The sequence below is a fragment of the Lithobates pipiens genome, unplaced genomic scaffold, assembly GCF_037356315.1.
Source record: "Lithobates pipiens isolate NorthernLeopardFrog02 unplaced genomic scaffold, aLitPip1_a1.2 Scaffold_22, whole genome shotgun sequence".
In the NCBI taxonomy this organism is placed as follows: domain Eukaryota; kingdom Metazoa; phylum Chordata; class Amphibia; order Anura; family Ranidae; genus Lithobates; species Lithobates pipiens.
The window spans coordinates 226,720,300-226,745,533 of NW_027507784.1; the positions used below are offsets into that span (position 1 = coordinate 226,720,300).

Genomic DNA, 25,234 nt, shown 5'->3' on the forward strand with positions numbered 1-25,234 from the left:
CCAATTGGTCATTCAGGCCGATGGTCTGAAACGTAAGGCTCCTCCCTTCAGGGTGAGAGCTCCTTCTACCAGGGTGTTGGAACCTCCTGGGCTTTTTGCCATCAGGTATCAGTGGTTCTGATTTCTAAGGCTGCTACCTGGTCTTCAGTGCATACGTTCACAAGATTTTATCAGGTGTATGTTAGAGCAGCCGAGGATTCGGCTTTCGGGAGTAGTGTACTACAGGCTGCAATATAAAGCCTAATGGCTATTTTGCTTTTTCTCTTGTCAGGGTGTCTCCCTCCCCTCAAGGCTATTGCTGTGGGACGTCCTAGCAAGTAAGATAAATAGCCTAACTCTGTGTCCCGTGATGTACAATAAAGAAAATAGTATTTTCTCTTTTGTTTATTGACGGACACAGCACCTTTAATCTTGACCTTAGGGTTATATCTCCACCTTCAGGAGAGGACTAGGCAGAACATGTAAACACAGCAAAGCTGCACAGTACCGCCCAGGGGGCAGTCCCACTGGCTATAACTCCTCACTCTGCTTCCAGCAGCTCAGTTTTTTTCTGCCTAGTGTAGAAGGACCTGGCTCCCGGTGGGGACCATTGGTCCTGGGAATTTTTTATTTTTTCTGCTTTTTGGTTCCTGTGATCTACAATCAACAGCTGGGTCGGGTGACAGGTTTGATAATATAGATCCTGGTAGTCTCCCCAGCCTGGCCATCGAGTGTGAGCAGGCCTTAGCTACGAGCTGGGTGGGCCACGACATGCTCCATCTGATTCAGGGGTGGCCGGTAAGCTTTATGCTCCGGGGGACACACACATGACCGGGCTACTGCTGTCCTTGTCACTGTGTGCCGTGGCCAACAGCCACAGCCTCTGCTTGGATGATGGGTCTGTCCATGGAATGTGTCCAGCAGTCCCTGCAGGAGGGTTAAATATGGTTCTACCTGCCTCGGTGGGATGGAGCAGCTGGGAATTCCCTGAGAGGTCTAGGGGGGTCCCTTCTCTCCCTTTCCCTCCTCCCCATGCTATGGGCTTTTGTGTGACTGGGCTTAGGTGGTGCAGTGCACGCACCTGGCCAATGGTCCTCTGGGGGAGGGGGTCACTGAGTCATGGCAGGGGTTGCGCTAAGCAGTTGGTGGACCGCTCGTCTGTTTGCCTGTTTTTAGGCCATGGTGGGGTATCTGTTTGTATACCATGTGGACCTGCCACCGCGGCCATTTTTCTGTAGCCGCAGGTTTTTCTTAATCGGCCATTTTCTGGATGTCCGGCGGCCATTTTCCCGGTCGGCCGGCAGCCACTTCCTAGTAGCCTCAGTTTGTTTTACCTCTAGCGCTGGGTGGCTGGTTCATTCTGAAACAGAGCGAATCTTACACAGAACACCTCGTGGCTGGCACAGGGGAGAGCGGATGGCAGAAGCTCAGCACCTGTGTCAGGGTAGTGAGTCCTGTCGGGGGGGCCCTCAGTCTGTGGCAGCTAGGAGGGGTGGGCTTTTTGTATGACTTGCCTTAGGTCCCTAGTGGTGACAGGCGAGAGTGGGTCAGCATCGCATCAGAAGCTGGTGCTTCTTCCCCAGACATCCCTGTTATTGCAACTAGTTCCCCTGCACCTGCAGCGCCTATGGATGCTCTGTCGGCAGTCCTGGAGTCCTTTGTTGCCAGGGAGGATGTGAGAGGGAGGTAGGAGCGGCTTGCGGGCGTAAGGGGGGGTAAAGAACGCCCCCTCCCCCCACGTCTTCTGGGGAAAGCTCTGATTCAGACTCTGGTCCCACTGTGGCAGGCGACCCCTGTTCTAATGTTTCAGAGGATGCGGACTAGCACCATTTGGATAGTGAGGATGACTCCGTGTCCGCGTCGGCGCAGGAAAACGCTAGTAGGAGCACTTATCACAGCAGTGCGGGATACCCTAAAGATGGAGGATACGGCGGGGGGCATCTACAGAGGTGTCTATCCCTTTTGGGTCCCACAAGCCGGCCCGCATGGCTAAGGTGTTTCCCTACCTAACTTATATTGATACGTTTATTTACAGAAGAGCCGAGGCGGTTGCCCAGTCCATGCTTAGGGTGGTGGGGTCAGCGTGTGGGCAGTGTCAGCCACGGCCCTGGTGTCACAGACGCTTACTGAATGGGCTAAATTGTTGCACTGTGAATTGGAGAAGCAACAGTTTTCCCCAGTCTGCGTGGAACTGGCAGACCAGTTGGTGCAAGGCCTGAAGTATGTCTGTGATGCGGCCTTAGATACAGCCCCCTTGCTGTCTAGAACCTCAGTATCAGCTGTGGTGCTATGTCGCCTGATTTGGCTTCAATGCTGGTCTGCAGACCAGGCATCTAAGAAAGCACTGGCGAATTTGCCCTTCCAGGGGGAGAGGCTATTTGGAGCCTTGCTGGGTGACATTAATAAGAATGTTACTGGGGGAAAGTGTACGTTGCTCCCACAGTCCAGGAAGGGTAAGGAGCCACGCCATAGGCAAGGGCCCTCTTTTTCCACTAAGAAGCAGATTTTACATTCGCCTGGGTCGACAGGTAAGCGTTCCCAGTCCAGCAAGGTGCCCGCTGAGGAACAAAAGCGTTCCTGGTTTCGCAAGCCAAACAAACTTGCGAGCAAATCTGTTGCCGCATGAGGGTTTGCCCCCGCCCGACTCTTGGGTGGGGGGGGTTGCCTTCGGGAGTTTGCAGCCTGGTGGACCACCCTACTTTCCGACTAGTGGGTCTGCGAACTGGTTTCATCAGGATAGAAGATAGTTTTTCTTGTCCACCAAACAGATTTTTTCCCTCCAACCTTCATAATCTTCCGGGTCGTCGGGAAGCCCTGTTCGGGGCAGTACAGGACCTGCTGCTGCGTCGGGTAATAGAACCTGTGCCGACGCCAGAAAGGTTTCAAGAATTCTACTCTATTTGTAGTCCCAAAGAAGGAAGGGGTCCGTCTGGTCCTGGATCTCAAGGCCCTCAACGGCTTTGTGAAAGTACAAAGGTTAAGGATGGAATCAGTTCGCTCCATGGTCGCTGCACTCCATCAGGGGGATTTCCTGGCATCCTTGGATATCAAGGACGCATACTTGCATGTTCCTATATGTGTCAGGCATCAGAGGTTTCTGCAATTTGTGGTCGGGGACGAGCACTACCAATTTGTAACTCTCCCTTTTGGCCTAGCGTCGGCACCAAGGTGATAGCCCCAATTCTGGCATTGCTAAGGCAACGAGGGATCACAGGCAGGGTTACCTGGATGACCTCCTTCTGAGAGAAGCTTCTGCCTCAGAATTAAGGGAGGATGTAGTGATCACCATACAGACTCTTCGGGAGTTTGGTTGGGTACTGAACCTCCAGAATCCGGTGTTGCCTACTCAACACCTGGAGTACCTGGGCTTGATTCTGGACTCCTCAGAGGCGAGAGTCTTTCTCCCTTCAGACAAGCTGCAGACTCTTCAAGCTGCGGTGAAGTTGTTGTTGTCCCGTAGGTGGTCGTCGCGTTTTTGCATGCGAGTCCTGGGTCTCATGATACGCACTTTCGAAGTGGTACTGTATGCTCAATTCCACACTCGAGTCTTGCAGAAAGAGATCCTGTCCAAATGGGACAAATCTCCGTCATCCCTGGATTGTCAAATTCGGGTGAGCCAGTTAGTCAGGGAGTCTCTTCTCTGGTGGCTGAGGTCTCTGGCACTTCGGTCCGGAAAGTAGTTTTTTTCCTCTTCATTGGACGGTGCTCACAACGGATGCCAGCCTGACCGGCTGGGGGGGAGTTTGGGGCGTACAGTCGACCCAAGGTCGCTGGATGTAAGAAGTATCCCACCTGCCGATCAATGTGCTGGAGCTTCGGGGCGATCAGGCGGTGCCTTTCCACATGGTCACAGAGGCTGCAGGGGTGTCTGGCCAGGATCCAGTCGGACAACGCCACAGTGGTGGCATATGTCAACCATCAAGGATGGACAAGGAGCTTGGCTGCAGCACTGAAGGTCGCTCACATCCTGCAGTGGGCAGAGCGGCGTGTGTCGGTTCTGTCGGCCATTTACATTCTAGGTGTAGAAAACTGGCAGGTGGACTACCTAAGTCATCAGCTACTGGACCAGGGGGAATGGTCACTGCATCTGGATGTATTTAGGCTCCTTTGCCTAAGATGGGGCACACCTGATGTGGATCTCTTGGCTTCTCGACTCAATCGGAAGGTACAGAGGTTTGTGGCCAGGTCAAAAGATCCCTGGACGGACGCGATACACATTGGTGTCCATGGGGGCAATATCGACTGGTTTATTCCTTCCCCCCACTCAAACTTCTACCACATCTGCTAAGGAGAGTGGAGGCCGAGGGCATTCCGGTGATTCTGATTACCTCAGATTGGCCTCGATGTCCTTGGTACACCGACATAGTATGAATGGCGGCGGATGTTCCTTGGCGGCTGCCGATGCGAGAGAACCTTCTATCGCAAGGTCTAATAGTTCATCCTGCTTTACCGTCGCTGATTTTAATGGCATGGCTGTTGAAAGCCAGGTGCTAAGGGATCGAAGTCTGTCGGATTCTATATTCTCCACTATGCTAAAGGGACGGAAGTCATCTTGTCGGAAAATTTATCATGTACATGGAAGGCCTACATCTCCATGTGTGAGGAGATGGGGTGGCGTCCACGCACATACTCAGTTCCCAGGATCCTCCTGTTTTTGCAGCGAGGAGTGGATCAGAAACTGTCATTAAGCACCATTAAGGGGCAGGTATCAGCTTTGGCTGTCTTTTTTTCAGTGACCTTTGGCGATTCACTCCTTGGTGATTACATTTGTTGGGGGGGGGTTGACATGTTGCCTCTCCGGTTTGACCACTGCTGCCCCCGTAGGATTTGAATCTGGTGCTCTCAGTGCTTCAGAGACCGCCGTTTGAAAACATTAGGGAGATCCCTTTGACACTTTCTCAGAAAGTAATCTTTCTAGTGGCTAGTACATCTACCAGGAAGGTTTCTGAGTTGGCGGCCTTGTCATGCAAGTCTCCTTACTTGATCCTCCACAAGGATAAGGCGGTGCTGCATCCGCAGCCTTAATTTCTTCCAAAGGTTGTTTTGGCCTTTCATCTAAACAAGGACATTGTGCTTCCGTCCCTATGTCCTCAACTGTTGCATCCCAAAGAGGTTGCTTTGCACTCTTTGAACATGGTCTGGGCTCTGCAGGTGTATCTGTCTGCTACGTCACCTTTCCGGAGGTCAGACTCGCTGTTTGTATCGGTGGCTGGTCCAAAAAAGGGCCTGGCGGTCTCGTCGGCCACCATTTCTCAGTGGATCAGACAAATCGCGGTTCAGGCTTATGCCTTGGGGGTGGCCTTTCCTCTCACGGCACATTCGACCAAGGCAATTGGTGCCTCCTGGGCTTCCATTTCCCAGGTGTGTAAGGTGACGACCTGCTCGTCAGTTCACACTTTCATAAAATTTTACAAGGTAGATGTGAGCGCATATTTGGATGCTTGCTTCGGCCGCAAGGTTTTGCAGGCAGCTGTTTAAGGTTGCAACTCCTCCGTTGAGTTCTTTTTTGTTATGGGTGGAGTTTATTTCCTTGCTGTTCCCTCTTTTTTGACACTGCTTGGAGACGTCTCTAAGGTCAAGGTGAAAGGTGCTGTGTCCGTCAAAGAACTAAAGAGAAAATAGGATTTTTGTACTCGCCGTAAAGTCCTTTTCTCTGAAGTTCATTGATGGACACAGTACCCACCCCTCCTATCTATGTTTGTACTGCTTTTTGACAAACTGAGCTGCTGGAAGGAGAGTGAGGGGTTATAGCCAGTAGGACTGCCTCCTGGGCAGTACTGTGCAGTTTTGCTGTTTTTACATGTTCTGCCTAGTCCTCTCCTGAAGGTGACGATATCACCCTAAGGTCAAGATTAAAGGCGCTGTGTCCGTCGATGAACTTCAGGGAAAGGGATTTTGCGGTGAGTACAAAAATACTATTTTTTTCATCATACTTACCTGCAAAATCCTTTTCTTTGAATACTTGACAGGACACAAAGGTCCCTCCCTTCTTTTGGGGATTCAGTGCTTGCAACAAAACTGAAGTACTTCCTGTACCAAAGGTCTAAGGCCTTTGGTCTACCAGTGTCCATTCACCTAAAGATGGCATATAGCCCAGTAAGTAGGAAATAATATCATAACACAGTGTCCCGTGATGTATTCAAAGAAAAGGATTTTAGAGGGAATTATGATGAAAAAATCCTATTTCTTTATCATTAATGGGACACAGCCTTATGTAATTACTTAATGGGTTATAGACCACCTTCAGGTGATGGAGACTGGTATACCCAATCCAGCAAGTTCACTCCCTATATAACCCCTCCTCCTTCCAGGAGCACATCAGTTTTTTTGCCAGTGTCTAAGTTGGTCAAAAGGGAAGATGTGCTCTGAGGAGCTCCAGGAGGAATCCATACTGGATTTAAATAGCCTCCATAGACCAGATCCATCCAAAGTGCCACTGAGTCCAAAGTGGATGGTACCTGGGCCTCGTATCCACAGCACAAGGTTTTGCCTGTAATGCTTCTCTTTGTATGGCTGGACCCTGGGACCCAGGGCTTTGGTCATGCTACATTTCCTGAATGTAGGCGGGGCCTATGTGCAGTGCCATGCAACGTCCACAAGGATGCACGGCAGGCAAGGATAATAAAAACACAGCTGGGACAGTCTCTCCTCCGCTGACGAGGAGGAAACAAGCTGTTTGCACACAGGGACACAGGAGCTGTGCGGCACGTGAGGGTTTCAACTGGCATTCCTGATACAGGAAGGACTTTTTTCCCAGTACTAGGCTGAACTTAATAGCGGCTTTACTGTCATGACTATGTTCAGCAATTAAGTGCAATGTAATAGTGCCTCTGCTTTTTTGCTTGGGACTATGCCTTCCAAAAAACGGTACCAAAGGTTTCACCCCCAGGCGCTAGGATCTTGAGTCGCATCTCCACGCTGTCATTCTCGCCTGAATTACCAAATATGGCAAGCCAGGGTGAGCTATTGGAACAAACTGATGGTGCAACTGCTTCTCACATCTCGTCCCCTGTATATGTGACTGAAGATGTTATTTTCTCCACCCTGCAGGGTCTGGTAGTGGCTTTAATTGCATCCTCCATTCAAATGGATAGGAAGCGTGCTAGATCCCCCTCCCCCACTTCAGACCCTTTACAAGGGCAACAGTGGGCACAGGATGAGGTGCCACCCTTGGGCAATCGGGAGGAAAAACAAACAGATGATTCCTCTGCGGGGGAAACAACGGTAGATGAACCTTTTCAGCCTCACAATCTGAGAAATTGCTGATACAATCTTACGGTGATGGTTGGTTCTACTTTCATGCACTTTTCACCTTTACAGCCTTTGCATACATTACAAGAACAGCTTATTTTTGCTGAATGGGATCATCAGGATAAGCATTTTCTCCCTCCAAAGAGATTTTCAGTTCTCTGTCCCATGGAGGAGAAATTCACAAAAAAATGGAAAGTACCAGCAGTTGACGCTGCAATTTCCAGTGTGAATAAAAGCCTAACTTGTCCAGTAGACAATGCACAAATGCTTAAGGATCCAACAGATAAAAGGTTGGAATTCCTGTTAAAATCTACTTTTTCCTTGGCAGGTGCCATTATTCAGCCTACAGTCACTGCAATAGGCATTCTGTCAATCCCTAAAGGACCAATTTAGACTCTTAAAGAGGTTCCTGCACAACAAGCCCGGGAATTGCCATTATGCTTCGCCATAGATGCCATTAAAGCTTTGATTCACCAGGCATCCCGTCTTGCGCATATGCTAGTACATATGCGTAGAATCCTGCGGTTACAAAATTGGTCAGCCAAAACACCATGTAAAAACCTATTTACTGGGTTCTCTTCTCATGGAGAGTGGCTATTTGGGGAAGATTTGAATAAATATTTCCAAACAATTTCTAGTGAGAAAAGTACTCTCTTGCCAGTCAAAAGAAAGTTTAAACGACCTTCATTTAAACTGGCTCTTTCCCCTGCACCAGGGGCTTCCACCTCTAGACAGTGGCGACTGCCTCCGTCAGACTTTAGAGGAAAACCTCGGGGTCAGACCCGGGCTCAAAAGAAGTCCTGGGGTGGGAAACCTGCAAAGAACTATTTTCTTAAAGTGTCATCCTGAAGAGGCAATCCCCCTTACCAAGGTGGGGGGGGGGAGACTTCTGCAGTTTTCAGAAGTCTAGCAAGAGAAAATTCAGGACAGTTGGGTCTTCTCCACGGTAACGCTGGGGTACAAGCTGGAATTTCAGCACTGTCTCATTTCCTGAGGTCAAACGACACAATTGCCACAACTGGAAAGAGAAAACAGTAATTCTGGTAGGACCAGCATGGCCCAGAAGGTCATGGTATGCAGAAATCGGAAAGATGGCAGTGGAGGGTCCATGGTCCTTCCCACTATGGCCAGATATGCTCTCACAGGGACCGATATTCCATTCTACCTTACAGTCTCTAAATTTAATGGCTTGGCTATTGAAACCCACGTTCTGAAGAAACATGGGCTTTCTGGGTCAGTTATCTCTACTCTAATTAATGCAAGGAAGCCAGCTTCCAGAACTATATATTATAGGGTCTAGAGGGCTTATGTTTCCTGGTATGAATCCAAGGGTTGGCACCTTTGGAGATATATCATAGGCAGAATTCTTGCCTTTCTACAATTAGGGGTAGAAATTAAATTGACCTTGAGTACTATTAAAGGCCAAGACTCAGCTTTATCGATCTTATTTCAAAGACCGTCCAATCGGGAAAATAGTTTATCAAAATGGTTGTCAACTATATTGATAATCGATTAGTTGGTCAGCCGATTAGTTGGCCTGCAAAGAGAATGCATTATTTGTTTACATATCAGAAAACACAGTTCAGCACATGATCCATACATGTCAGTATACACAGTGCAACACACACACATCTCAGTACATTGTTCATACATGTCAGAATACACAGTGCAGCACACATACAGTTCAGTACACCGTTCATACATGTCATTAAGTGCCTGAGAACCTGTGAATTTGTGAGGAGCAATGCCTCATGGAACATGTAGTCTTGGGAAGTAGAAGGAAGTGAGTGATTCTAAAGGCAGACTTTTTTTTACCGTGCTATAGGGCACTCAGTACTATACTTTACGGCTTGCGATAGGTGCACCCTGAAGGCAGGAGGAGCCAGTAAATCCGGCAGGGGACCCCAGAAGAGGAGGAACAGGGCTGCTCTGTACAAAATCAGTACACAGAGCAGGTAAGTTAGACATTTGTTTATAAAACAAGAAAAAATAATCAATGTTTACAATCTCTTTAAGGGCTCTGTGCAGGGAAAATCAGCATTTGATCCCACAGAGCTGGAGGCTAAAATAAGTTTACCAGTATTGTGCATTATATTTAAATGATTACCGGTATATTAAAAAAAAGAAAAAAAAAAAAGTTTCAGCCTTTAGTACTACTTTAATAAAAAATAAAAAATAAATTATATCTCCACCCCTCATATAGTTTTTTGTCTGACTTCAAGTTTCATCAACCCTGTATAGCCTACTCCTGTGTATATTATTATATGTATGATAGAAGTGAGAATATATATGTATATATAATATAATAATTATTTTCACTGTTTCACAGTATAATTTAACCCCTTATAGTAGTGATTGTGATGATCTGCAGTTTTTGTACTGTAAAGGGCTATTTTTTTTTCTTTAACCCCAGCATTACATCAATTACATGTATCAATTTTTGGACAGGAATATTCGTATGAAAATTCTTTGTACATTTGATCAATGAACTAATGTTTGAAAATGTCACTTACATTTAACATTCAATTTTAAATGTAATATATTTTCTGAATGAAACCCACATACGCTGTCTGAAAATTCATTCAGCCAAGAAAAGTTTTATTTTCTGCTCCTGTGAATTTTCCAGTCACTGTGAATGCCGTTTTGACCCCACTAACAATAAGACAATGGAACGAATGCACTTAATACAAACATTTTCAAAGGAAAAATTTGTTTATGTATAGCCAGCATAAGTGACAGCAGGCACAGGTTGTTTGTTTTAAGCTACCTGCCTATGACAAGGGAGTCTGTCATGCATAATATTATATAACTGTACTGTCTGAAAATCTGCAAAACAGTGTTTTAGGTCCCTTTAAATTTGAGTCTGATCATATGTGCCAGATTCAACCTCTATCTATAGTACAAGGGTTCTTCAAAAGTTTCCACACTTTTTTTTTAAACTCTATTAAATATAAAAAAAGTGTCAAAACTTTTTTAAAGAGCCCATATATCTTCTCTATCTGTTATTCTCAGAGTGGATTAGATATTTTATTCTCTAGCAATATAGCTGGTTATTTGTATTAACCACTGCATATATAACTATTCAAGAAGAATTGCTTTTTAAACTTTATGTATTAACTAAATTATACACCAATATTTTTTTTATTTTTTTTGTTTTTATCCAATTAAAGCAATAATTAGCCAACTAATCATTTATGAAAATAATCATCAGTTGCAGCCATACTGGCAATTAAATTGATACCTTATTTACAGAATAGACAAGTGGTTAGGCCTCTGATGTGATTTACTGATGATACTGCATGTGTACCATGTGTTTTTGTTACTAATTACCATTTGTTGTATATCAGGAGTGCTACATACACAATCTTCTGAGGATCACTGTATACTTCCCTGTGCTTGGGCTGGAAATTTTGGAACTTGTGACAGAGAAGCTGCTGAAAATTGATGTATGTATTAATCTATAAAAATTCCATAACATATTTCTTTAATCTCTGTATAAAATAACCTAAGAAAATAAGATAACTCCCTTTCTGTTCTTAGGGTTTCTTAGATTTCTTTTACTAATTGCCAAGTATTTGTAGCCTTAACAGAAGGTAGGACTTCTCTATGGCTTTACTTTGTTTTATTTTTAAGAGTAAGGCTGATAGACAAGTACATAAAAGTTCAATGTAAGAACACAAGAGGGTGCCCAGAGAAGTGTAGAAATTTGGAAACCTTTATTAAATAAAAAGATAATTGGAAATTCAATTATGAGAAATGTCTTTAACCACTTTGCGCCTGCGCTATAGCCATCTACAGCGTGGACGCTAGCTGCCGGGAGGGCGTCCCTGGACATCCTCCTGTTTACTTCCCATCTGCGCTCTGCCACGGGCGCGCATCAGGGAAGTTCTGTGTTGGCCGTGTCCCTTGGACATAGCCAATCACAGATCGTGCTAAATGGCCAATCACAGCGGCCATTTAGCACTCGATCGGCATGTCCAATGGGAGGTGATCTCATATGTAAAAATATGAGATCATCTCTCATCGCCGGCTCTCCCTCCTCACACAGACACAGCATGTGAGGAGGGAGAGATGCACTTGTCATGATTAGTGACCAGTGGAGTAGTGTCCTAGGAGTATGTAACTCCAATGCCAGGGCGCTCGGTCACCACCATCAGCCGAGTATCGAAGAGAGACCAGGAAGCAGGTGAAACAGAAAGTGAAACCACTGTGGAGTGCAAAGCCTGATCGCAGGGGGATATCATAGCCAATCAGCCGTGAGGGGCATGACTATGCGTTTCAGAGCCACCCTGCTTCTTTGACTGGTTTAATTGGATTTGAGGGTGCTTTTTATACCCTGGGCAAAGAGCTTAACACTTGTAACTATGAGTGCCAGAAAACATTACTTTAGGCAAGACTATAATTAAGGCACTGCCTAGAAATAGGTGCATAGAATGCAGAAGAAAAAAAAATTGATTGAAAAAGAGAAAATATGGTCGGGACTTTATATGAGGCAATGACTAAAATTTACCTCCATCCCCGATACTTTGGAAAAAGGAGAAAGATATTTGGGACTTTATATGAGACACACTGCTACATAACATAAATAAACCAATCAATGTAAACATTAATTTATACAAAAGGCATACATAACATTGCAAAAAGTAATAAAATAGCATATTAAATAGTAGGTCACATATAGAACTAGTATGTAAAATAGGTAGGTATTACATATAAAGCAATACAATAAGCATGATAGTGGACCTTGGGTATGTAAACCAGATTGTAATAGTAACATATGAATATATAAACAATAATGAATAATAATAATATAATAGTAGTCAGATAAGATGGTATGACATGGACAACTGTGACGTCGCATCATAGGGAAGCTCTACGCATTTCGTGGTTAGTATACCACTTGTCAGGAGCAGATGCAGGGCTTGGGTATGTCTAGAATAGTACCAAAATGATATCGTAAGGTAAAGAAATATAAAACATCATAGGAAGAGGGGGAGCAAACACTGATCCCAACCACTCCTACCTAATTGTAATATAAAGGTAGAATTGTAGATGGTGACCATAATGTAAATGCTAGATAAAACGTCATCCCCGGGAACTGAGACAGTATATCCTTGAGAAACAGCGGCAGCATCCGCAGCCAGAGGAGACGCTTGTTGATAAAGTCTCTAGTAATTCAGCTGTAGTCTGTATAATTGGTAATATACAGTATATTGTTCAAAAAATACATTAACCACTTAAGGACTGAGCCTCTTTCTGAGATTTGGTGTTTACAAGTTAAAAACTGTTTTGTTTTGTTTTGTTTTTTTGCTAGAAAAGTACTTGGAACCCTCAAACATTATATATTTTTTTCTAACAGAGAATATATAGATAATAGAGAATAAAATGGCGGTCATTGCAATACTTTGTCACACCGTATTTGCGCAGCAGTCCTACAAGTGCACTTTTTTGGGAAAAATACACTTCATATTTTTTTTTTCTTTATTTTACCTTTTTATTTTTACACTGTTCTTTAAAAAAAAAAAAACACTTTTATTCCTATAAAAAGGAATGTAAACATCCCTTGTAATAGAAAAAAGTATGATGGGACCTCTTATATTCGAGATCTGGGGTCAAAAAGACCTCAGATCTCATATTCACATTAAAATGCAATAAAAAAAAATTAAGTGTCATTTAAAGATAAAATTAAAATGTCTATTTAAGAGCTATAGACAAAAGTGACATTTTGACGTCGCTTCCGCCCTGCAAAGGTGTGGAGACGGGTGGGGGTCATCTCTCCCTCACTCGTCTTCATACCAAGCCAGGGAGAGGACCCGGTCACCTCCACTGCTACCGACGGCTCCGGTAAGTGGCAGAGGGCACCAGAGAGCGCAGGAGAGGACCCAGTCACCTCCAATGCTACCGACGGCTCCGGTAAGTGGCAGAGGGCACCAGAGAGCGGCGGGAGGTGCCCCTCTCCCGCCGCCGACAAAAGTGATTTTGTGGCGAATCTACAACAGAGACCAATTTTATCTGAAACCGGACTGCTCACTGAAGAAGAGGATACCAAGGTTATGGCAGGTAGCTGCTGCCACAACAACGCTATCCCTCCTCAAAGTGCGGACGTATATCAGCATGAGCCATTCCGGAAGTGGTTTAAAAAAAATGGTAGGGGCGCATGCGCAAAGCCATCCACGCAAGTTATGCTTGAGTGAGGCTCTGCACCAATGAGTCACCCACCTGCACCCGCCACCTCCACCTGCTGCCTCCACAAGTAGCTGGGAACCACGAGAGCCACCCGCGATGGTTTACCATATAAGCCACAACCAAACCTACAGTTTGAGAGAATGCTCACTAGAGCCCATAAGAAAACTCCAGATACCATTACTGATAAACTGACACAAGAGATAAGTGAAGTAGGCAACCACACCTCAGTATTAAAGCAGAGGATGGATGAGCAGGAACTTCTTACAGGCACCCATGCTGAGGAAAATGCCTGGAGAATTTAGACAATAGACAGACACTCAAACCTCCATATCCCAGAGTCAGTGATAGATCTCTAATCCACCATTCCCACACTCTTTCAGGAACTGACTCCCTCAATATTGATAGAAAGGCTTGAAATGGACAGAATCCATAGATCCCTGCAAGATAGCCCGCTACAAGATATTGTGGTAGAACTCAACTTCTTTCGTACAAAGGAACAGCTAATGATGGCATCCCGTACTAAGGAATCACTAATGTTGCATGGTCACTATTACCAGATATTCCAAGACCTCTCCCAGATCACTTTTTCCAAAGGGAAAGAGATTAAAGGGATTGTAAAGTATTTTTTTATTTTTTTTTAAATAACAAACGTGTTATACTTACCTCCACTGTGCAGCTCGTTTTGCACAGAGTGGCCCCGAACCTGCTCTTCTGGGGTCCCTCGGTGGCTGTCTCTGCTTCCTCCAGCAGGTACTTCTCACGTTCATGCGAGCTCCCTCGCATGGTGAGAAGCACCTGCGGGCGCGGTCCCATGATACAGCCGGCGGCTATAGCCGATCGCTGTATCACACAGCCCCATCCCCCGGCGCTCCGCGTTAGTGGATGTGATTGACAGCAGCGCGAACCAATGGCTGCGCTGCTTTCCATCCATCCACTCCAGCCAATCAGCGGCCAGGCTGAGCGGTGAAGAGGATGGTGGGGGTGAGCACGGGATTTTCAAGGGGGCCCGGTAAGTAAAACGGAGGGACTGGGGGCACAGGCAGTGTCAGATGTTTTTTTACCTTCATGCATAGAATGCATGAAGGTGGAAAAACATTTACCTTTACAATCCCTTTAAGCCCCACCTACAGGTTTTACAACCACATTGAATCGCCTATCGCTGACATTTGCCCTTTGCCATTCTGCTCTCCTACAAGAGATCTTCATACCAATCTAAATCTGTAGAAGACCTCCAGGGCACGTTTCAGAATCTACACCTACTGCCTACTGAACCCATAGCTGAGGGATCTTGATGCAGAGGAGCCTCCAGCTCCCCCAGGAAGCCACCAACCTCCTCAGGACTAAAGGCTGCATCCAGTGCCAGCAAACGTGGCCGCTACCTCCCCGGGTCAGGCCCCAGAAGAAGACTCCATGGACTGAAACTCTGGCCCTGGTAATGAGATGTCATGCCCCCTCCCCATTTAACTTTCTCCTTTCACTTGCTTTTATGGCAAATCCATTAGGTGACACCTCTTGAGTAGTATCCGGATACTGTTCTCCCTATTGAAACCTCCGAACTCTACTCTTCAGTCCATTTAAATACTAAGGTTCAACTCTGTTAGCTGTAGGCCTACAGCTCTCCCATCCCTTCTCCCAACCTCTAACCCTTCCACCCATGTCCACTACCCCTAACCTTCCACCTCCACTTCCCTAAGCAATACTCCTTTCCTTTATTGGTAATGGTTTATTAGCTAATAATGTCTATTGTCAAGGGTGACTCAAGTTCTCTGGGTGCTTTGGCTTCAAAACTTCCTCCTACAGAGAACTCTTCTACCCCTCCTACATGGAAGGACTTGGGACTCCCTTAGTTCCAAGGCATCCACAGCCCTTGACCCCCAAGTTAATTCTTAGTGGCCCCCCGTAGCCATTCGCTCCTCCCTGTCCATGTTGGACAATGAGACTCAGTTTCACCTTGGTCGCAACAATTGCTCGCAAAGTCTGACCTACCGCCAACCGCATTTTTTACAATGTTCTCAAACCGTTTCACTAGCTTATAGAATTATCTTGCTCTCAAGACCAGACCTAGGAGATTCTGTGCCTCTATTTACTCAGACACATTTATGATCTACACACAACGGTTTATCTTTGTTCTTACAAACCATAGATTACTAAAGATACCAACACTCCCCAGGCAACTTGATAGCCCACAGCGGCTCCCTGGTTGTTGGCATGGGACCCTTATGTTATATGCACTGTTGAAGTTTGATAATCTATCAGTACTTTATTATTTTGTTTGTCACTTTTTTCGGCTGTTATAGTCCCGGAGACAATCCACTGCTTCTCCACCTAGTCCTCAGGCACCTTACCTCCACATTTATTGTTAATTTTTTTTTTCATTACCAGGTACTCCTTGGACTACCAATTTTTTTTTTAGGTCCAGTGGTATACTGGTATGTTGCTTGACTTTGAGTGGTTATACCAGAATAATGCCTGCAGGTTTAGGTATCTTCTTGGTATCATTATTTGCAGCCGGCGGTTGGCTTTCATGTAAAAGCAATCCTAGCGGCCAATTAGCTGCTACACTGCTTTTACAAGAACGTCCCCCCTTTCCCACCTCCTGCCATCTTTTATGGTTTCCTTGTCCCACTGGGGAACCCGAGAATGCATTCGGTGGTTCCGCCAGCTTACCATAGAGCTGATCGGAGACCAGAATGGCGCCAATCATCCCTATGGTCTAAGAAACTGGAAGCTATGAGCATTTCATGACTCTTGACAGATATAAACAGCACCATTGGGAAAGCATCTTATCACCCCAATCTTGGTGTGGTCAGATGCTTTAAGGGCTAAGGAGAGTTCTAGAGTCTAATAGACCCCAATTGTTTTAAAAAAAAAAAAGAGTTCCTGCCACTACATATTGCTATCATAGGGGATTTTTTATTTTATTTATTTATTTAGATCAGGAAGCGGGTCCACATGGACCAGTAGGTTACATACTTTCCACATAACATACAAAGTAAATGACAAAACTGGTGATACAACATTAAGTCTCTGCTAACAGTATCTCAAGAACAATAAACACCATGTTGTGGAGTTGTGAAGTATTGCCGTCTCGTGGGCTCACTTCCTAGTTTTCTTGTAATTATCTAAGTACAGAGGAGGATGTAGTTATAGAGTAGGAAGAACAGATGGGGAAAGAGAAGAAAGGGGGAGTATCGAGTAGGGGCATTGAGGCAGCGGGGTAGGGTGTCGGTAGATCTGATCAGATTTGTAGCTGCGGGGCTTGTGTCCACATGACTCAACGGGGTACTGCCGCTGCACGCAATATTATGTAACTGTGTCATATCCTCTCAGGGCCTGACCCTCAGCTGAGTATATAAACATATTCCATCCCTGCCAGGTTTTAATGAATGTCTTCTCTTTGTTTTGCGCTGTGAGGATAAGGTCCTCCATTTTTCTGATGTCTTCTACCTTTTGGAGCCAGAGATCAATGGTCGGCGGGAGGGCCGATTTCCATTGGAGTGGTATGCAGGCCTTAGCTGCGTCAAGTAGGTGGCGGATCAAGAGGGGGCGTGGTTGGAATGAAGGCGTGTGAGTGTGAGTGAGAGCGGGGTGAAGATGCTCGGGCTCTCTCCTCATGCCGCCTCCTGCTTCCCTTGATTGGGAAATGTATACTGCTTATGCGGCCAGCCCTCCTGTTGATTGACGCTGCTGCCTTGGCTCCTCGCTGAGTCTCACAGAGCCGGAGGTGATTGTCGTATACTCTGCATATGCTCCCGAAGGCAGCCGAGAGCATCCGAAGGAGTTCCCGTTGCCGCCCCGTGTCATCGCGAGACTTCGGGCATTCGAAAGCAGCCCGAGGACAAGCCGGAAGAGGGCTGGAAGCCAGCTCGTGCTGACGAGGGACCATCCGACGAGCGGGGCTGTGGCTGCTAGTACTGGGCAGCGAAAAGGTCGGTGCATGCCCTTGTAGTATGACACGGCGCAAGTGATGTATCCAGCCTAATACCTAGGGTAGCCTCGGACGGGACCAGTGGAGCGCCTGGACACTAGTTATAGCCTGAGGCATCAGCCCAGGCGAACGCTAACCCAGGTGGGAGAGGTGGAGGTGGGGGACTACGGACATTGCCAATGATCAAGTATAAAGATAATGACTCTGTACCCCCTGCTTTGCTGAATGCTCTCTTTTTTCTCCACCCCCTCTCTTGGGATTGGTCTATTGGAGCCCTAAGTTAAAGCTGTTCTACCTTATCGTCTAGGTTGCCGCATTGACTATAGTGTAGTAGCCATTGCTGCTGCATGCCCCGGTTTATTGCTACATATTGCTACATATCATATATTATCAGACTTTTGTACGGTGATCCTGTCGATAATTCACTGATTTTACTATGCTTAGCAAAAGAGCCATGGAGGATGCAACACATGGGGAGGGGAACCACAAAACAAGAGCAGCCAAGGAAAAATTAAATGAAGCCTCTGCGATTTGCCCATGCGACCTCCCCCGGCAGGAAAGGCCACCATCATTCAGCAGGGCAAACAAAATTGCAGGGATCGACTGGAGATAGGAGAAGCAATAGCCATTTGGTTTCAAACTCTGCTACTCCACCCTCAGGAAGTAGCATGAATAATTTACCTCCCGGTGAGAGTAAGTCCTCCCATAGCGCTGTGGATCCGCCGGTACTCCCTGAGATGGGGACCGGTGAACCCACGCTGCGAGAGATAACGAATGCAAGAACTCTATCTTAGGTCTTGACAACCAACTAAGCAATATTAAAAACGAATTACACTCTATGAGTCAATTGCTGAGCAATACTGTCTGTAGAACGACTGCACTCGAAGAAAGATTAAGTACAGTGGAGGACAAGCTTTTTCCTTTACAACAAAAAATAATAGGTCTTGAGAAACAGATTACTATACAGGCATCTAAATTAGATGATATGGACAACAGAAATCGCAGGAATAATGTGCGTTTAATTGGCATGCCAGAGGGAAGTGAGGGCCCCACTCCTATCACCTTCCTGGAGAACTGGTTTAAGGAATTATTGGAAGATACTCCTTTTTCACCACTTTTTTCTATTGAAAGGGCCCATAGAGTCCCCCCTAGACCCCGGTCATTAGAAGAACGCTGCAGGCCACTAATATTGAAATTTGTTAACTATAATGACCGAATGATCCTGATGCGAAGAATTCGTGAACTAGGAGATATTTTCTATAAAGGAACTAGAGTATCATTCTATCCGGATTTTTCACTGAACTTGCAGAAACAAAGAGCCGAGTTTATCTCTATTAAACGATCTTTGCAAAAATACAAGATAACTTATGCTCTGCTGTACCCTGCTCGACTGCGAGTGTCTGCCCAGGGTTCAACTCTGTTCTTTAATTCTCCAAAGGAGGCCGCAAATTGGTTGGAGGAGCAGAAGGGGACATTGTAGAATTATTTAAGTGTTTTGCCCATGGAGGTTTTTTTTTGAGGGGGGGGGGGGGGGTTCTCCTTTCCCCTTTTTTTTTGTTGGATTAGAAATATCGAGTATGGGAATGTTATGTGGGGGTGCGATGTGCTATTGATGGCTATTTGGTGTGGGGAGGGAGGGGGAGCGGGACGTGGACAGCATATGATTGCCTATGCCTCCTAGGGACGCAATGGATGGATGTCCTGGGGGGCTCCCCCTCCCTCCCCTCCCCTTATTCTGTCTCTCCCTTTTCTTATTTATTATTTATTTTTTTCTCTTCCACACTTTTCCATCAATTTGAATTCACAAATAAGTTGTAAATCTGATTGACAACGAACACTATGCTATATACGAGCACTTATCACGAGATAGGGAGAGGGGGAGATGGGGACCATAGCATGGCACTATAAGGACATGTATGTTTTTTTTTTTTCTTGGTTTTTTGAAAGAATGTACTACTAGATAGTTTGTATTCACAAATAAGCTGCAGCTAATTGACAACGTATGTTACACTATTTATGAGTGTTCACTACGGGACGAGGGGAGATGGGGATTATAGTATGGCACAACAATGGAATATATGTTTTATTCTCCTTTTTTTTTTTTTTTTTCCCTTTGTCCTTATTCTCCCCTCCTTGTTGTTAAGGGGGGATTAATTGAAGCCACTATAGGCCATGACACTTAGCTATTGTTCTCCGACCTTGGGAGGCTGGGGTAGCGGGGGGAGGGGGAGTGGAAAGCTTGAGCATCTTCTGGGTGAGTTTTGGAGTATGTGGGCCACAATAGAGACCCCTAGGGGATGCTCAAATGGGCAGGGGCGGCTGGGTGGGCAGCGGGGAACTTCGAGCGCACGTTGTGGGTATGGGAGGAGTGGTGGACGCAGGGGAGTGTGGTGGGGTGGGGGGGCCCATCGTGGGAGGATGGGCCCCCTTCCACCCCCTCCCCCTATCCTCAGTCGATTTAGCAACTATTAAGGTTCATGAGTAGAGTGAGTATCATCTCATGGAATGTGAGAGGGTTGGGGGACCCAAAGAAGAGAGCTGTGGTTATGTTGGAAACCGAGAGGGGAGGCCCCGGCTTTCTTTTTCTTCAAGAGACGCATTTAACTCCTAGTACAGCCCCACAGTTAAATAACCGGAAATTCCAGGCATACTATCACTCCTTCCACACATCATACTCAAGGTGAGCGTTTTAGTTAGGAGGGGTACTGATTTCCTATGTAAGGAGTCCTCTATTGATGAGGAAGGGAGATTTGTTTTCCTATATGGTTGGATTAGCGGACAACACTGTATCTTAGCCAATATTTATATACCCCCTCCTTTTAAGTTGGAGGTAATGTATAAATTGCTGGCGTTCTGCTTAGATAAACCAGGAGTTCCGTGGATAGTACTAGGCGATTTTAACGAAACACTAGATAGGAGCCTAGATAGATTTCCCAAATCTGATGGGGTTAGTGCAGGGCGACTACAGGGATTTTAATCTGAAATAGGACTGAGCGATCTATGGCGAACGCGACACCCTTATGAGAGGCAGTACTCCTGCTTCTCTAGCACTCATTACACTTTATCAAGAATAGATATGGTCTTTGGGAATAAAGAGGCATCAGAGCTGGTACAGGATATAGAATATGGGGCAAGGGGGACTTCAGATCATTCTCCCTTGTCCATTATTGTGAGCACGGGTGCTAGAACTGGCCCCGGGGAGTGGAGGATAAATCCTGGCTGGCTGGAATTAATGGGTAGTCCAAACCCTCCTCTGGATAAGATTAGGGAATTTCTCCAAATCAATAAGGGTACAGCTGCACCCGGAATAGTCTGGGACTCCCTAAAAGCTTATATTAGAGGCATATTAATTCAGCAAATCGCAGTAATCAAGAGGAAAACCCGAGAACAGGAGATGATCACAAGAAACGATGTTATCCAGGCAGAGAGAGCATACATAGAGGCCCCATCACCTGATAGACAGAAGGCATGGTTGGATACCCAACAAGTTTATAAAATGACACTTTTAAAAAAGGCAGAGAACAGGCGTATATTTCAACGGCAGCATTATTTTGGCGAAGGAGAGAGGGTGGGTCGAGCCCTCTCCCTCTTGGTCCAAACTAATGGTTCCCCTACAGCAGTCCAGGTGATTAAGACGCCAAATGGCGATCTTGTTTCTAGCCCCCTTGCGATCATGAAGGTACTCCATGATTATTACAACCTATATAAATCAGCTATGCGGGGCCATGATAATTTAGCTACTGATTTCTTGCATCAAACAGCAATCCCAACACTATTAGAACAGGACAAAATGAGCCCCGATTCACCACTTACATTGGAGGAGCTAAAAAACACAGTGGCCGAAATGCCCAATTATAAATCCCCAGGTCCAGACGGGCTGCCATTAGAAATCTACAAGCGATATGGTGAAGCGCTACTGCCGGAGCTCTTGGAGACATTGAACCATGCATTGGAGATGGGTGAACTTCCCGCCTCAATGCGGGAGGCCAACATCATCTTAATACTTAAGGAGGGGAAGGATCATCAGGAAGTTTCATCATATAGGCCAATATCCTTGTGCTCTGATATTAAAATATTAGCCAAGGCTCTAGCAACCCGTCTAAATAAATACATCCACAAACTAATACATCCAGACCAGTCGGGCTTTATCCTGGGTAGGGCAACCAGCACCAATATCAGAAGAGTTTTTCTCAATATTCAAACACCCAGGGATAATGAAGGGCTGGGAGCTATTCTTGCCCTAGATGCTACTAAGGCTTTTGATAGCCTGGATTGGGGCCATATGTGGGGTGTGTTGGAGAGGTTTGGCTTTGGCCCTCTATTTATCCAATGGATAAAACTACTCTATAATAAGCCTAGGGCAAAAATTAAGATGGGAACTGAATTCTCTGAAGCAATCCAGCTGGAGAGGGGAACAAGACAGGGGTGCCCGTTGTCCCCCCTCTTGTTTGTACTAGCTATGGAGCCCCTGGCTGTCCTGGCAAGATCGTGCCCGGTCATCCAGGGATTCCGACGTGGAGCAGGGGAGGACAAAATCGCCCTATTCGCGGATGATGTCCTGTTTTTTATTAGGGACATCAATTCTACTTTGAAAAGGGTTATGCAGATGATGGGGGAGTTTGGGCAGCAATCCGGTCTGGTAATCAACTGGAGTAAATCGGCTCTCTTGCCACTGACTAGACCTGGGGACCAATTGCCGCCTATAGTTACAGGCTTAGAGGTGGTGCCCAGGTTGAAGTACCTGGGTATCTGGATCTCTGGGGAAGTAAACCAGTATGTTAATGAGAATCTAGTACCATTATTGACGAAATTGAAACAGAAAGTCAATAGTTGGTGTGGCCTTCCTCTCTCCGTGGTGGGGCGCTGCAATTTAATTTAAATGATCTGGCAGCCACAAATACTATATATCCTACATAAATCCCCAATCTGGATCAACCAGAAGTGGTTCAAAAAAATGGAATCGCTTTTCCGGGACTTGATCTGGAAAAAGGGGCATGCCCGGATTGGGTTGCAGACGTTGCAGCTCCCCGTCGCGAGGGGAGGATTGGCCATACCTCACCTGAGAGCATATTTTTTGGCTGCCCAACTCCAGCATTTAGCAGGGGCAGGGCTCCAAGAGGGATGGTCCCCAAATCATAAACTGATGATGGCTCGGGCTCCCCATAAGTTACTGGCTGAGGTCCTAGAGGCCAATTCATTTGCCCATAGACACCCTACTAACGTATTAATGAAGAAGGTATGGCAGACAGTAAAGCAACTCATGGGATATGCGGGGGTAACCGCTTACACCCCTCTATGGTATAATGGAAACCTGGGTGAATTAAACAATATAGATAGATATCTAGAATGGGAAAGGCAAGGGATTAACAGGTTGGTCCAACTATATGAAGGAAATGCAATGAAATCCTTCAAAGACCTTAGACAGGAATTTGATATCTCTAACAAGTCATTTTACAAATATCTACAGCTGAGGCATGGAATTCAAGCCCAATATGGGTCACTTGTTATTGAGAGGACTGAAATTCCCCTGCTCCAGGGACTTATGGATCGAAGGCAAGCAAGAGGCCAGATCTCCAGGGTATATATAAAGATTAGGGAAACGATTCTGAAGGGAGAGGGCCCTGACAAGAGTAGGAGGGGGTAGATAGGGGATGTGGGACCGATAACCCAGGAAAAATGGGATGAGACCCTGGAGCAGGGGAGATTGGTATCTATATCCCCATCACAGCGAATGTCCCACTTGTTTCTTATACATAGGGCATATTATACTCCCTACAAGTTGTGGAAAATGGGTAGAAAACCTAGAGACGATTGCCCCAGATGTGGGGCATCGGGAGATCTTTTCCACATGGTATGGAAATGCCCAAAACTATATAGGTATTGGATGGGAATAGTACTTAGAATAAATAGGATTTTTAAGACCTCCCTGAAACCAGAGGCCAGGATTTGTCTACTGGGGATTTTGGAGGAGGTTAGAATTTCCCCTCCAACTAAATTCTGTTCTAAGGTGCTAGTACCAGGCTAGACGGTTGATAGCAATAAACTGGCAAGCCAAAAATCCTCCTGTATTTGAACAATGGGTTAATGCAATTAATGCTATAATCTGGTGTGAAAGAGCAATGTTTATAAAACAAAACAACATTAAAAAATTTGGGGTACTATGGAATCCGTGGCTGTTTGATATGGGCTACCCCCTGGGCGAGGCTGCCGAGGGGGGGCCCTAGTAGCTGCCTGGCTGTCTAGTGGCGGGGGGCCTTCCCCCCCCCCCCCCCGGGTGGACCTCCCCACGGGACGACCTCAGGGGGGGAGGGGGGGCCTCTTTGTCCGCCCTCTGCTTTTTTTTTTTTTTGTTCTTTTTGTTTCTTTCCCTGCATTGCTTGGCGTCCATCACCATCCAACCAGCCAACCATGTTTGGTGTGGCTGGTACTAACAGTGTGTGCTCGAAGAGGGGGGGTGGGCTGGGTGGGGGGTCAGGGAAAAAAGTGTTTGGCGAGTCTGTGGCAGCGGGAGGGCTGTGTACAGCTTCGCCACTGTTTTACATATGTATGAAATTAAGATATTTGTGAATTGTAAAAATTATTGTTAATTTGTGTTAAAAAATTTTTTCCAATAAAGAGGAATTGGTTAAAAAAAAAAAAAAAAAAGTAGGTGGCGGATCACTGACGACTTGTATGTCCTATCAGGGATATTGTAGGCATGTAAGAGAAAGAATGCTGGGTCATCTGTGATGGGTTGATCAGTAAATTGTTGTATTGTCTCGCGCACTACCTTCCAGAAGTGTGTTAGTTTAGGGCATGACCAAAAAATATGCAGCAGGATCCCTTTGTGTGACAGCGCCAGCACAGGTCTGATGTTGTCGGGTAAAACTTGTGGAGTAGTGATGGGGTCCTGTATAGGGATGAGCTTCGTGTTCGAGTCGAACATCGGCTGTTCGTCCGTTCGGCGAAATCCGAACATTTTGGTCCGTTAGCGCCAAATTCGTGTGGCACTCACGGCCCACAATGCACTGCGATGGCGCAGTGCATTGCTGGCTCATGATTGGCCAAGCATGCACTGTGACCCCGCATGCTTGGCCAGTCGCAGCGCCAGCAGCGAGGAGAGTCATGATTGGCCACAGGCAGGATGCCTGTGGCCAATCATAGCTCAGGCTGTGTAGTGCACGCCCCACACTATATAAGGCCGCCAGCGCGGCGGCCTTGTGTAGTGTGTTGGCGTCTGAAGCAGTGGGTGTTCTGTGTACCTTCAACACAGTACACACTGATCGTTTTCGGCCGATTTTCGATCTTGCTGTTGTGTAGTGGTTATTGTCTGCGTGCCCTGACCGCAGTATACACCGCTATATTCACCTCACCTATAGTGCGTGCTGTCTGCGTGCTCTGTACCCAGTACATACCGCTATATCCACCTACATAGCTGTTCTCTATTTGAGCCCACTTGCCATCTGCAGGAGTTATTGGAAGTTGTGTGTGCCTCCAGCACAGCACAGTATACATCTGTATATACCCCTTTATCTCTGGTGTTCTATAATAAAGGCATCTGCAGGAGTTAGTGGGTGTTCTGTGTACCTTCAACACAGTACACACCGATCGTTTTTGGACGATTTTTGATCTTGCTGTTGTGTAGTGGTTGTTGTCTGCGTGCCCTGACCGCAGTATACACCGCTATATTCACCTCACCTATATAGATAGTGATCTATCTTTTATAATAGAGCTTTCAGTCAGTAGTGTTAGGAGCTAGTGCGTGCTGTCTGCGTGCTCTGTACCCAGTACATACCGCTATATCCACCTACATAGCTCTTCTCTATTTGAGACCACTTGCCATCTGCAGGAGTTATTGGAAGTTGTGTGTGCCTCCAGCACAGCACAGTATACATCTGTATATACCCCTTT

General features: G+C 46.1%; 1 protein-coding gene across 8 annotated transcripts in view; it reads left to right on the forward strand.

The window, feature by feature from the left end:
* The window catches only part of RRN3 (RNA polymerase I transcription factor RRN3), an 863,266-nt gene that overhangs the window by 401,662 nt on the left and 436,370 nt on the right, over positions 1-25,234 (forward strand). For all 8 annotated transcript variants that reach the window (XM_077448886.1, XM_077448888.1, XM_077448892.1 and 5 more), the window contains one exon: positions 10,578-10,676. In XM_077448886.1, coding sequence (XP_077305012.1) covers positions 10,578-10,676 — 99 coding nt within the window. The remainder of the gene's footprint in view (positions 1-10,577; positions 10,677-25,234) is intronic.